Source organism: Daucus carota, chromosome 9 (genome assembly GCF_001625215.2).
Source record: "Daucus carota subsp. sativus chromosome 9, DH1 v3.0, whole genome shotgun sequence".
NCBI classification, from domain to species: Eukaryota; Viridiplantae; Streptophyta; class Magnoliopsida; order Apiales; family Apiaceae; genus Daucus; species Daucus carota.
The window spans coordinates 27,750,711-27,763,402 of NC_030389.2; the positions used below are offsets into that span (position 1 = coordinate 27,750,711).

The 12,692-nt window shown below is 34.2% G+C and overlaps 1 protein-coding gene across 1 annotated transcript; it reads left to right on the top strand.

The window, feature by feature from the left end:
* Window positions 1–3,922: 3,922 nt before the first annotated feature.
* Window positions 3,923–8,618, top strand: LOC108200513 (phosphoserine phosphatase, chloroplastic). The gene is made up of 8 exons (XM_017368692.2): window positions 3,923–4,109; window positions 4,241–4,467; window positions 4,655–4,787; window positions 4,873–4,980; window positions 5,828–5,921; window positions 7,625–7,774; window positions 7,858–7,911; window positions 8,313–8,618. The coding sequence occupies exons 2-8, from the start codon at window positions 4,254–4,256 to the stop codon at window positions 8,436–8,438; spliced, it is 879 nt and encodes a 292-aa protein (XP_017224181.1). The 5' UTR covers window positions 3,923–4,109; window positions 4,241–4,253; the 3' UTR covers window positions 8,439–8,618.
* The last annotated feature ends 4,074 nt before the right edge of the window (window positions 8,619–12,692 follow it).

Consider the following 12,692-nt stretch of genomic DNA (forward strand, 5'->3'; position numbering starts at 1 on the left):
ATTAACGAGACAAAAGCATTCTTAAAAAGGCACTTTGAAATGAAGGATATGGGGGAGGCTAGTGTGATTCTTGGAATCAAACTGATTCAGTCAACTGAAGGAATAACCTTGACTCAATCTCATTATATAGAGAAATCTATACTTGAGAAATATGGTTATTCACAGTGTAGAATCGCTAGTACACCCTATGATCCTAAAGTTGCCCTTGTCAAGAATACTTCTGGAGTTCCTGTGTCTCAGTTAAGATATTCTCAGATTATTGGGAGCTTGCAGTATCTTGCTAACTGTACTAGACCAGATATCTCATATTCTGTGTCTAAGTTGGCTAGATATACAAGCTGTCCAAACAGAACTCATTGGGATGCTCTTGATAGAGTACTTAGATATCTGAAAGGCACAATGTACCTTAGTTTACACTACAGGAGGTTTCCTGGTGTACTTGAAGGGTACAGTGATGCAAGTTGGATAGCTAAGAAGTCTGGTTCCAATGGAGTGACTGGATATGTGTTTACCCTTGCGGGTGGAGCAGTATCCTGGAAGTCGACTAGACAGACTATTGTGACTCGGTCGACATTTGAGGCTGAGTTGTGTGCACTTGATGCCACTGGGACGGAGGCTGAATGGCTACATGGGCTTATGTCCACGTTACCAGTAGTAAGCAGACCGCTTCCTGCGATTGCTATTCATTGTGATAGTCGAACAACTATTGACAAGATTAGCAGTAAAAAGCATAATGCTAAAACAAAGAGACACATCCAAGTTAGACTTAAGTCTATAAGGGGGTTAGTGTCTGACAGGATTATAGCTATAGAGTTCATAGGAACTCAGAATAATATAGCTGATCCTTTGACTAAAGGACTGGAACCTGCAGTAGTCCTTAAGTCAAGGTTGGGGATGGGACTGTCAACCCATCATAATTCATCAACAGTGGGAACCCAATACACATGAGAGGAGATCCCTCGAAGTGTATTCAATGTGGTAATAACAAGCTGTAAGGGTGAATTGGTAGTACCTTTGCTACATAGATGCTACTTATGTATCTGAGTCTATCCCCTGTAAACCTAGAAGGTACTGTGACTGCTAAGATAGTAAGAGTGTTACAAACTCTGAATGGGATCAAGTCGTTAGACGAGATATTAGCAGTATATCTCTGGAGATGCCCAGCTAAGCGAATGTAATTGTGTGGTCGCAATTAGAGGAAAGGGTTATTCCTTGAAGCATTCGACGAACAGGATCGAGACATGACCATTAATGTCTCAAAGCTGTAGATTGGCTCCATAGCCATTGATTTGTCGTTGTCTATGGAAAGTGGTTACACCCAACGGATTAAGATTCAAGGTGAAACATTCCATCTGAATCCGGTAGCCATTGAAGTAGAGAACTTAGGAGGGTTCAAACCCGGAAGGGTACCGACTCTGAAAAACAAGTCATGATAAGAAACCTGAAACGCATTTCTGTATGGATTTGTGGGGGATTGTTAGAAAATGGTGTTCTAAGTTCATAATTTTATTATGTTCTTGTTGTTAATTCCATAATCTAATGATTGGAAGTTGTTTCTAGATATTAGAACTTAAACTTTCATGTATGGGTTTAAGAATTTTCTTAAGGAAATCCATAAGAGAAATGAAGTTGAAGTTAGTGGCTTGAAAGAGCTTGAAAGAGAATGTTGTTTGTCCCACATTGAAAGAAATAAAGGGGGGTGTTGGCTTTATATAGTATAACACACATGGGTAGTGCATAACTACTAAGGTGTGTTATGGTGCGTGGTGTTCTCACGAGCCCACGCGCGCGCCGCCGCCGCCGCCCCGCCCCGCCACGCCTCGGCTCGGCTCGGCACGGCACGTCACGTCACGTCACGTCACGTCACGTCACGTCACGGGTCGGGTCGGGTCGAAGGGCGATTTGGGCGAATGTCTCGGCGTCTCGCGTACGCGAGGCGACCTGGGCGGGGAATTTTATTTCGTATTGGTTTAATATAATATTTTAATTAGAATTTATTTATCAGTTGGGCTGGGTTGTGTCTGTTGGGCTCAATTGGACTGGGTCGGATTATACAATTGTGGGCTAAGTCAGATACAATGAACCTGGACTTGTAACTGATGATATATTCAGAAATTAAAATATATATATATAAAACGGCTGGTTTAATGTGTGGATTAATATATATCAGCTGTTACATTATAATAAATCAGCTGTTACGATTTATTTTTAATGTGCAGCTTAAATTCTTATATTAAATTTGGGTGGTCAGTTACACTTAGCCTCTAGTATAAATAGAGGACTAAGTTGCTGAGTTTTACACACCACACCTACATTCTCTTCTTCCTCTCTACTTTCTCTCCCAAACACAGTCAGTTCAGAAGTTGGTTTTCTGGCGAGTGAGGAGTTAGTCGTTGTTGAGCTTCGAAAGTGCTGTAGTTCAAAGCTCTGAGCTGTTTTATCCTGGAGGAGGTGTTGCAAGCATCCCCAGTGCAGCAGGTGGGGGCAATATTCTCTTCAAGAGCAGTCAGGTCTTCGTATAAGGCCTGACGACTCAGCTGTTCTTGTCATTTTCGTGTTGTACATGTCGTTGCCTCAAGCTATGGCTACTGGTACAATTTCTTTCCTTCCTCTTGTCTTACAGTCACTGATATGCATGTGTTTTACCTTCGCGTTTTGTTTAAACTTGCTTGGCCTTGGCTTGTTTAAAATAATATATAACTGCCTCTATGTTGTTATAATAATCAGTATTTCCAACAGAAAGTAGTTTTCCTGGCCTCTTTACATCTTTGGGTTATTGACTTGTTACACTTTTATAATTACCTTTCTTATGTTGTGGGGGTATTTGTGATTTTGAGACTCATCTTTTTACTTGTTTCTTCTGGTTGCTTGAGCTTAATAGAAGTAGCCCTCCAATACAGGATATCATAAATAGATTTTGAAGAGGATGTTGATGTTTAACTCGATTGGTTTTTCTAAAAATGATTCAGAATCACAAAATTGGAAAATGAGTCAGAATGATAACCCTATGTTTATTTTGTTTATAGAATCATATGGGTAAATGACTTCCTGCCCCAAAATCATAATTCTGTGTGGCAATTTAATTTTTTGGTCAAAAGCTTTGCCTTCATGTAAAGATTTACGGGGCTGGTCTATTGAGATTAGTATAACTCGAAATGTTTTAAGTGAGTATCTTTCCTCTGTTGGGTTAAATCTTAAAGTGCTCATTGAAGTGAAGTGTTTATATCAAATTAGTCATCAAATTCAACATGATATTGTTTGAATAAATATCAAATAGACACCTCAAAATATGTGTTCGAAAACTAATTTTTATGGAGTTTTATACATTTTTTTCTTGAATGTTTATAAATTCTAGTATTTTAGATAATATACTGAGATTTTTAAAATTTTAGCTACGAATTATTTTTATTTAAATGAAAAATAGCTAAAATTAAAACGAAATAGTAGATAATTTTTTACAAAATACAAGTACAAATTGTTAAAATAAATATATATTTAAACAAATCCGTACAAAACACAAGTTATAAATTAGTATATATAGTTAATATATTTACTCGACTAACATAAAAAATAATTTACTCCTGAGTACATTGAATTTACTATATTAAAAATCCAAAAGTTTTGAATTTGAACTGGAAAAAGTTTAAGTTAAAATTTTGGTTACAGAAAATTACTGCATAATTCGTATTTGGGCGTATCTAAAATAAAATATGGCGGAGCGGAAAAAATAAAAGGGTCCGGGTCCGGGTCCTTGGCAGTGTGCCACGGACTGGTTAAAAAACACACTGATCCTGAGCTGTTGGATGCATATCCAGCGACCAAGATCATATTGAAATTTTAATATGGACGGGGATTCCCATGTTGAGCGCTAAACGGTCCAAGATCTGTGTGTTACTTAAGCGCTCCACATCAATCGATTGCTGTTGGCTGCCCGAAATAAAATAGCGCAACGTAAAAGAAAGCGCCCTCGGGGAGTCGGGGTAGTTGTACAATACTTCTCCTTACATTCTAAACAAGTGTACTCTAAATACTGTACGTGTGTGTTTCAGTTTCATCATTTTCTCACATCACCTACCCTTTCATTTGCTCTCCAGAATCTCAGCAAACAGGTACTATAATTTCTCAGATCCCATTTTCACTTTGCATTGCGCACATAATTAAATTTATTTTTATTCATATATGTCTACCATGTGTTTGTAAATGTATCAATTGTAAAGTTCTCATTTTTATATAATTTCAGTTGGCAGATTAATATGATTATGGAAGCATTGGTGGGTAGTGGAGCAATCAACCCTTTTTATGCTAATTGTAGGAGATTTCAAAACCATCTATATTTCCCAAAGCTTGTTTCTGTGAAATATTCAGCTACTAGTAAGTCTAGGTTCTTGAATTTGGTGGTTTCTGCTTCGTTTGAATCTGCTCAACCCTCTACGATGGATCGTTTCGACAATACTTTGCCATCGAAAGGTATATAATTCGTTAAAACCCGAGTGAATGGTATATCTCGTTTAGCCCCAATCGAAACTGAAATTGGTAAAATGCTCCAAAAGAATCATAGTAGATCTTTGTTTATCAGTAATGGTCAAATGAAATGTATCTTATAGAACTTTTTACGCACAGTTTTTTTATTTGTTTTTTTTTTATGTACTTTTAGAGGTTCTAGAGATTTGGCGGAGTGCAGATGCTGTATGCTTTGATGTTGATAGTACAGTGTGTTTGGACGAGGGCATTGATGAACTTGCAGAATTTTGTGGTGCTGGCAAGGCTGTTGCTGAATGGACTGCTAGGTGGGAAGGTTTTGAGTAAACATCCAATGTGCTTACATTCATCTGTTATCATGTTTGAGATGTTTTACTTTTACCTTTTTCATAGGGCAATGAACGGGTCTGTTCCTTTCGAGGAAGCATTAGCTGCTAGGCTTTCTCTCTTTAATCCTTCCTTGCGCCAAGTACAAGATTTTCTTGAGACAAGGCCACCAAAGTATGTGAACTTGGTTTATTTGGATTATAATGCCGATGTCCTCTGTTTTGTTTTATGACGTCCACGTCACTAATAAATCAATTGGTCACCTGTTATTTGTATAATTAATGTTAGATGACATAGTTACTGCATCACCGAGCCAGTACTTTGACCATCATGATGAAAGAAACTGATCCACAAACGAATTGTTTACATCTTCTGATCATGACCAGCAGAATCACCATATATCAACAACTCTTTTAATGATTTAATGTGATATTTATCTTGTAAACTAAGCTGGAATGAGAATTGTTTTCCAGATTATATCTCAAACGCCATCTTCCTTAAGAGTAGCTCCTGAAAGTTGGTGTAAGTAATGGCTACCTTTGGTTGCATATACCGGTTGTAGATAGGTAGATGTGCATCCTCTCCCTTTATGTTTTTTCTTCAAATCCTGTCTTATCAACTTGGAGTCCTCATATATCGATTGAATTTGTCGCCTCTAGACTGAATACACAACTAAAGACTTCATATATAGGACATGACTTCCCAAATTTATGTTGGATCCAGGAAAAGAAATGTGGACAAGCTTCAGGAATGAATAATAAAGCACTTAGTAGACTTGAGAGGTTATGATGCAATATTGACTGCTTGACGCCTGCACCATGATTGTATCATCTGAGTTTTTGTTGAAATTTTGAGGATATCAATTATTCTTACAATAAAATGATCATTTTTTATTTTATCGACACAGCCAGTGACTACACTTCAACTTATCTGTGTTCTCTTGGAGAGTTCTCACTTTCAAAAGCTTATAGAAATTTTAAGTTACATTTGTATGTGATTTGATGTCCGTCTGGATCTGTAGGATTTCCCCAGGCATAGCTGAATTGGTTAGTAAGCTGAGGAATAATGATACCAATGTATATTTGATCTCTGGAGGCTTTCGGCAAATGATTAATGTATGTTTCTGATTTGAAATATATGTATATCTATGCAATATATATGTATCTGGATTTATTATATGCATTTTGTATGAACACCACTACTGCTTTTGTGTATGAAAGCTTGAAACTTTTTGAATCTAGAAGTTTATATTCTTTGTAATGTTTTTATGAACAAGCACCGATTGGATAAATTATTAATATTTTAGTTAGTGCTTGTAAATATCTCTGTATGGGTTTTCATTTAATTAAAATAAAAACTCAACTTTGCAAATCTTCCTCATGAAGTTGTGCTCTTGCTACATGGCTTGTCAGCATACATCTGGCATTTTAATGTATTATGTATGCTATAAAAGGTGCTGAGCACATAATTTATAAGTAGGTGATACATATAAAAGGAACGATAGATTAGGTATTTTAATGTATTATCCATGTAATAAAACTTAAGATTAGGTACAGTTACAAATGCATTGCATATTAACCAGTTGTCTATATAAGTGTGTGCATGCTTTTAAATCGACAGAAATGTGTGAGAGTACTCACAGTTTTGGGATTGCCATAGCATTCTGGGTGTATGTGTAGTGGTATCTGATCAATTGAGCTCCATCAGTTCCTCTAGACTATGATATTCCTTGTAGAGTGTTGAGGATTGCTGAGAATCATTGTTATAATTTTCACCGACAGAAAACATTCTATCAACTCTTGTCCTGATAATGTCCTATTAATCTCCAATTTCATATAGAGAAGCCAACCATTTGGTATCTCAACCTAAATCTAAACATGATATTTTTCAATTATAACTCAATTAGTGATATATAAGCATTATAGATGATGAAAGGTATGTTTGAAAGACCTAAACTAGCAGGAGTAGGACAAGTGAGAAGAAATTAAAGAGAAATAAGGATAATCTATAAATATCATTCTGTTGGGTTTTAGAACATCACTTGAGTTTTAATCTCTGCAAGAATCTTCAATTTGATTAAATAAGCCAAATCTAGTGAGCTTTTGACAAATGAAATGAAAAATTGTAAGTACTGCGAAATAACTTAAATAAAAGCAAGTTCAATGCTAATGCTAAAATGGCTATGACTATTGCTATATTTTGGCACCAAATTACCAAAAAGTGACATTTTGTGTTAAAATGGAACATGAATTCCAAGTCCAAATTTATCCACCTAAATAAATGCCCCCCTTCCCTGTTTTTTTTTATTAGAAGATGATGTGGCAAGGATGACAATAGAACTAATCGTCTATTTATGCATTTTTCCATTTAACTATAGATATGCATTGGAGTGGTGTTTTTTTAGATTTTGTTCGATATTCTAGCTATAGAAGTATAGAATCAAATACCTCAATGCATCGGACTTGCTCTGTCATGATTGAAATGATTATATTACTCCTGCTTTTCAGTTTGTGTTTATATTGCTCATATCTGTAGCACTGTTTAAAATGTCAACATTTTATTGCTACTGCTAGTTAGCTTCTACCTTCTAGGCTTTGTAATCTTAAGGGTTAATTTCTCTTCTCTATAAACAATTATGGAGATGTAAAAGACCTTCAAGTCCTGGGTTACCTCATCTGTTGTGGCCTTAGATATCACAAGTCTTATGCTGAAGTTTTGACTTCAGGAGTTGGAAGTCAAAACTCTGTCTCCTTAACCGATATGTATCAAAAAAATTATAGAGTTATATGATGTTTCTTACTAAAACTTTTTTTTGAAGCCCGTTGCATCAATTCTTGGAATACCACAAGAGAACATCTTTGCTAATCAGCTGCTATTTGGAAGTGCTGGGGAGTTTCTGGGATTCGATAAAGATGAACCAACTTCAAGAAGTGGTGGAAAAGCAACTGCTGTACAACAGCTAAAAAAGGTCTCTTTCAGTTTTTGATTAATGCTATTTAAATTTTCTATTTAGTGACCAGTATTGACACAGAACTTTGATGAACTTTCTAGGCTCATAATTACAAAGCACTAGTCATGATTGGAGATGGTGCCACTGATCTTGAGGTGAGGAGAGTATTATAAAACTTCTTTCTGCAAACTACTTAAAAAAAATACTTTGATTCATTTCCTTATTGCAAATCTGTGTAAAATAGACTTGTCATAATAATTGCTTTTAGTATTGTTGACTTTCTTGCTCGAGTATATATCGGGATAACGGGATGTAATAAGTGGTTATAGACCTTTCAAGGTGAAGGAGGTGGTAGCTCTATTAATAAGTCAGTGAAGGTGAGTTTTGTATAGTAAGAATTGTGTTTGAATAGCCTATCAGAAGAAAGTCGAAGATTCTAGCTCTTACACCTTCACACTATATGTGATCGCTTGTATCCAAAATAGATATTAAATCCAATGAATGCACTGATCCACTTATACCCCCTATACATACTGTTATTGTTTATCCTTTGCAGGCTCGTCAACCTGGAGGTGCTGATTTGTACATATGCTATGCTGGAGTTCAATTACGAGAGGCTGTGGCAGCAGAAGCTAATTGGCTTGTGTTTAATTTTAGAGACTTGATAGATTCTTTGGAGTAACCTCACTTACCTGTATTGTTCACTTCTTTACTTTCCTCGGTCATTATTTTGTTTGGTGTGTAGCACCTACATATCTGTTATATTCACGCTATGCTAGGAAAATCATCTGTATTTGATTTGCTTTGTTTCCCAGCGTACAATTTTGAATGAGTAACAATAAAGACCTTTGGCTTTTCTCAATATATTGTCGATCTATCTAATCAGTTTGGCCTTGCATAGTTTTACTTAACCAACCTTCTCTGTTTTATTCAATAGGCTTCTGTTCTGTTGGGCCAAATTGTTGATCACATTGTATAAGATTTTGTTTTTGTTAGGCCAAGTTGTTGCACCTTAGCAAGTACTCTCAACCAAACCAACCAACATTCCACTCGTAACGTCGGGTATAGAATGTAGAGTATGGTCTTAATAGAAACAATGTAACTTTTTTTGCCGTCAGACGATAGAGACCATTTCCTTGAACACTTTAGACATAGAATGAAGCAAGTCCTTCGTTGATCTCCATAGTTAGCCGCAGCCTCTTTTAACACTATAGATATGCTTTAGGTTCCCGAATGCCAGTACTGATCATAGAAACCGGGAAGAAGCTTCTTTGTAGTGTTGCTGCCTTCCATGGCCATGATTTGTGGAATATAAAGTTGGTTCCACTTGGTTTGAAAAGAATGGAGGGAAACAAAAGAGAGGAGGAGAGAAAGTAGAACAAAAGTCTGTGTCTGGGAAGAATAATTTTGAGTATCTTCTACTCAAGCAAAACACAGATTCCTAATTGTTCTTTTTTGCACAACAACAAACATCAAAATGTGTTGGGCAAAAAGTTCTTAGAAAAAAAAGAAGAAACACTGCTTATACTGGAATCTTAAGAGTGAATTATATATAATGAAATGATTATGTGTTTGGTTTATTAGTGGACAAAGTCATATGAAATCATTTGTGTAATATGATTGAAACAAATGCAAGTTTTGCACCACTGCTTTTCATTTTCAAATCTTTAGTGATCTTATTGTTTTTTCGCTTTCAAATTAAAATTATTAAAAGGTGTTGCTCCTGTGCAGAAAAGAGTGCGAAGGAAGGTGATTCTATTTTAACAAGTAAACATGGTCTCTTGTCGAGATAGTTAAATAGTTTTTTTTTTCTTGAAAGTAGACAGTTAATAGTTATAAAAATAATATGAATTATTATTTATTTACGGGAGAAAGGTAATAGTTTTTACACATACAAGGCAATATATTGCATAAATCCGATTTTCACTCCCATTAATTTTTCTGATTAATCCCGGATTTTTGATTAACCGTAAATCGGTAACTCAATTGATATGTCCGATCTTAACGGTGGGGTACCACTTACCCGTCCGTAAGGTAGGACAAAAAATAATGAATCCTTGAGTTGGTTCAATTAATTGGGTCTATTTAAGCTGAGACAACAAATAAAATAAGAGAGACTTTTGACCCTCGTTGCATTTTGTCTAAACAATTATGCATCTATATCTTTTATATAATCTTACATATTTTAAGTACTTTCCTTGTGTAGTTATATTCTTAATTTTTTTGAACAAAAATATATAAGTACGAAAAAAATTTATACAAAAAGTTAAATTTTAAGAAAAATTACGAAATTATATTTTATATACGTCTTAAAATGAGTGTCGAACAATATAAAAAAAAATATAAAAAAATGAGAGAGACAAATATAATATATTTTTCGGAACTAATTTGCTCATTGTCATTTTAAATACGGAGTATAGAATAAATTAGAGAAGGTAAATGTGAAATCACGTGGCTAATGGGAGGCCTAGTCTGTGGTTTAAGATCGAAGTTTGAGGCAGGCAACAGTTTGAAAAATGCTTTTTGTGAGAGAAATCGATATTAAATTTTTTTTAGCTGGATAAAACAATATTTTGTGTGCATTCATATTATAAATTTAAGACTAAAATCATAGTTTCTTCGCTGATGATATATTATTTAGTGAAAGAGACGCTTTTCACAATGATATTTTCGTTAAATCAAACATATCAAGGAATCTTACCACAAGATTAGAGATTTGGTTTTCAAGCAACGACCTCGTTTCCACTTGCATCAAAACTTTATGTCCTTTGTACTCCTATTTTACATTAATTTTAAGAATTATATACAACGTACTTATTGTAAAAGACACGACAAGCTGATGTTATTTCATTTATTATTTATTCAAGCTGATGATAAGTTAAATTAAGGAAAACAACAAACGATCAGATGAGAGATATACACCAAATTATTATACTTTATTCGGGGAAAATATTTTTTTCAAATTAAGGAGGGGTGGGGTTCGGTTATGCCAATATCATTTAATTAATAAAAAATCATTAAATGTAGAAATGTGCTGAAATGAGGTGAGGAAAAAAATATTAATAGATAACAATCAATGCTTATCATGGGTATAAGTAAAGATTCAACAATTCTTGAAGGAAATATTATTCGGAGGTTGTGTATTCTAAAATACTATTTCTATCGATATTTTACAATATTTAGTCAGTAAAAAAATATCATACTATATGTAATAATTTGATTATTGTGTTTGGACACAACATTTAACTAAATCATATAAAATATTCGCCCTTAGCATGATGAAACATGTAATGCATAGTTAATATATCTTTTGTTAATACATTATTCTACCTGTCCCGCGTTATTTAAGTTGGACGTGCCTGGATACTGTTTAAACCAACACATGTGTACTATGATTGTGTTCGTATTTTTTGTAATTAATTTAATACTTCAAAAGTCGTTGATTAAATTTTCCAAAGTTTCATGCTCACGACTTATAACAAATGTTAAAAAAATCGAGAAATGGAATCAGTCGAAGTGTTCAGAAATCAATAATTATATCCAGAACGATCTGTAAAATAATTAATCATTAAAAAATACCTTATAGTCGTTTATTAAGAAATAATTATTTTTATTCTTGATATTTTTCCCCAATATTATCCATCAGTGAGGGAGCATATTGCATTTCCGTCTGAATAGTAGTTGTATTGAGAGGTAGTGTCGTATTTGCATTTGTCGTTTCTAAATGTTTAAAAGGTGAAACTTCCTACTACAGATTTGTAATTTCACCCTCAAATTTTTTTTGTCTATGTTTAATATTAGGGTCTTTCTACACTAACAAAAAAACCATTTTTGTAATCATGATTTTTGTGCATATGCGAGAGAATATGATTATTAATGAGATTTTGCCTGATAAAAATCCTGCATCTCAACAAAAAATAATTGTTAGTGTAAGTTCGGAAAATCTATTAAAATTATATGGGTACTGAGGCGAAATGAATTCTCTGAATGTCCCAAATTTGCAATTTTGTGATGCATGTAGATGCATAGAATATGGGTTATAGAAGTGCGGGGTAGTTTAATGCATTATTGGGGAGGGGGGTGCGAAAGTATTAAAATACAAAAAGGGAAGTTGTCATGACTGATCGTTGTGACTTGTGAATGTGTGCCAGCGTTGCCATTGACTTCTTCTCTCTCCTAACCCCTTTCTTTTACTATCGCAATTCACAAGTCATACATAATATGATAATACACACATGTATGTAATTGTTAAATATTTTAAAAATGTTTGTTCTTTTCTTTTTTTTTTTTTGAGAAATTTTAAAAATGTTTGTTCTTTGTATCATTGAATGGAACAAAGGGCTCACCTTGTGGAGATAATTGGACCATCTTGATTAGCTTAAAAAATATACTTTGAATTAAAAGTGAAAGTAAACTGAGACATATAAGTTGTTAAAGTACGTGAAAAGAAAATAAAAGTAAACAAAAATTAGCATTATGAATTTATTACAAATAACTTTCCAAAATAAATGTTTTTATATGATTCCCAAACGCAAGTGTTATTGTTATAGTCTACATTAAAATAATTAAGTTACAACTAAAAACTCACCGCTAAATTTGGGAAGATAACGATTTGTCTATAATTTCTAAATTTCGAATCTCAGCAGGACCACGCTTTTTGGAAGAAAATTGTAGATGCAAATAATCTTCAGATGTAACCAAGCTAATATGTTTTCACAAAATCCTCTCCATCCCATGCTTGCTCCCATAAATAAGTAAATTGAAACTCGAGGTTATTTGCTAGGTCCAATATGATGCAACAAACAAATATTTAATATATTATGAGAAAAATGAAAGTCTACAATAATAACCTATACATATGTATTACACATGCATGATTGAATGGTTGTAAACTTGTACTACATGACTACATGTATATATATACAACAAGTCCACA

Coding starts and splice junctions, on each gene's coding strand:
- LOC108200513 (XM_017368692.2), top strand. CDS start 4,254: ATGATTATGGAAGCATTGGTGGGTAGTGGAGCAATCAACCCTTTTTAT. Junction 4,981..5,827: donor CTTGAGACAAGGCCACCAAA/GTATGTGAACTT, acceptor CTGGATCTGTAG/GATTTCCCCAGGCATAGCTG. Junction 5,922..7,624: donor GCTTTCGGCAAATGATTAAT/GTATGTTTCTGA, acceptor TTTTTTTTGAAG/CCCGTTGCATCAATTCTTGG.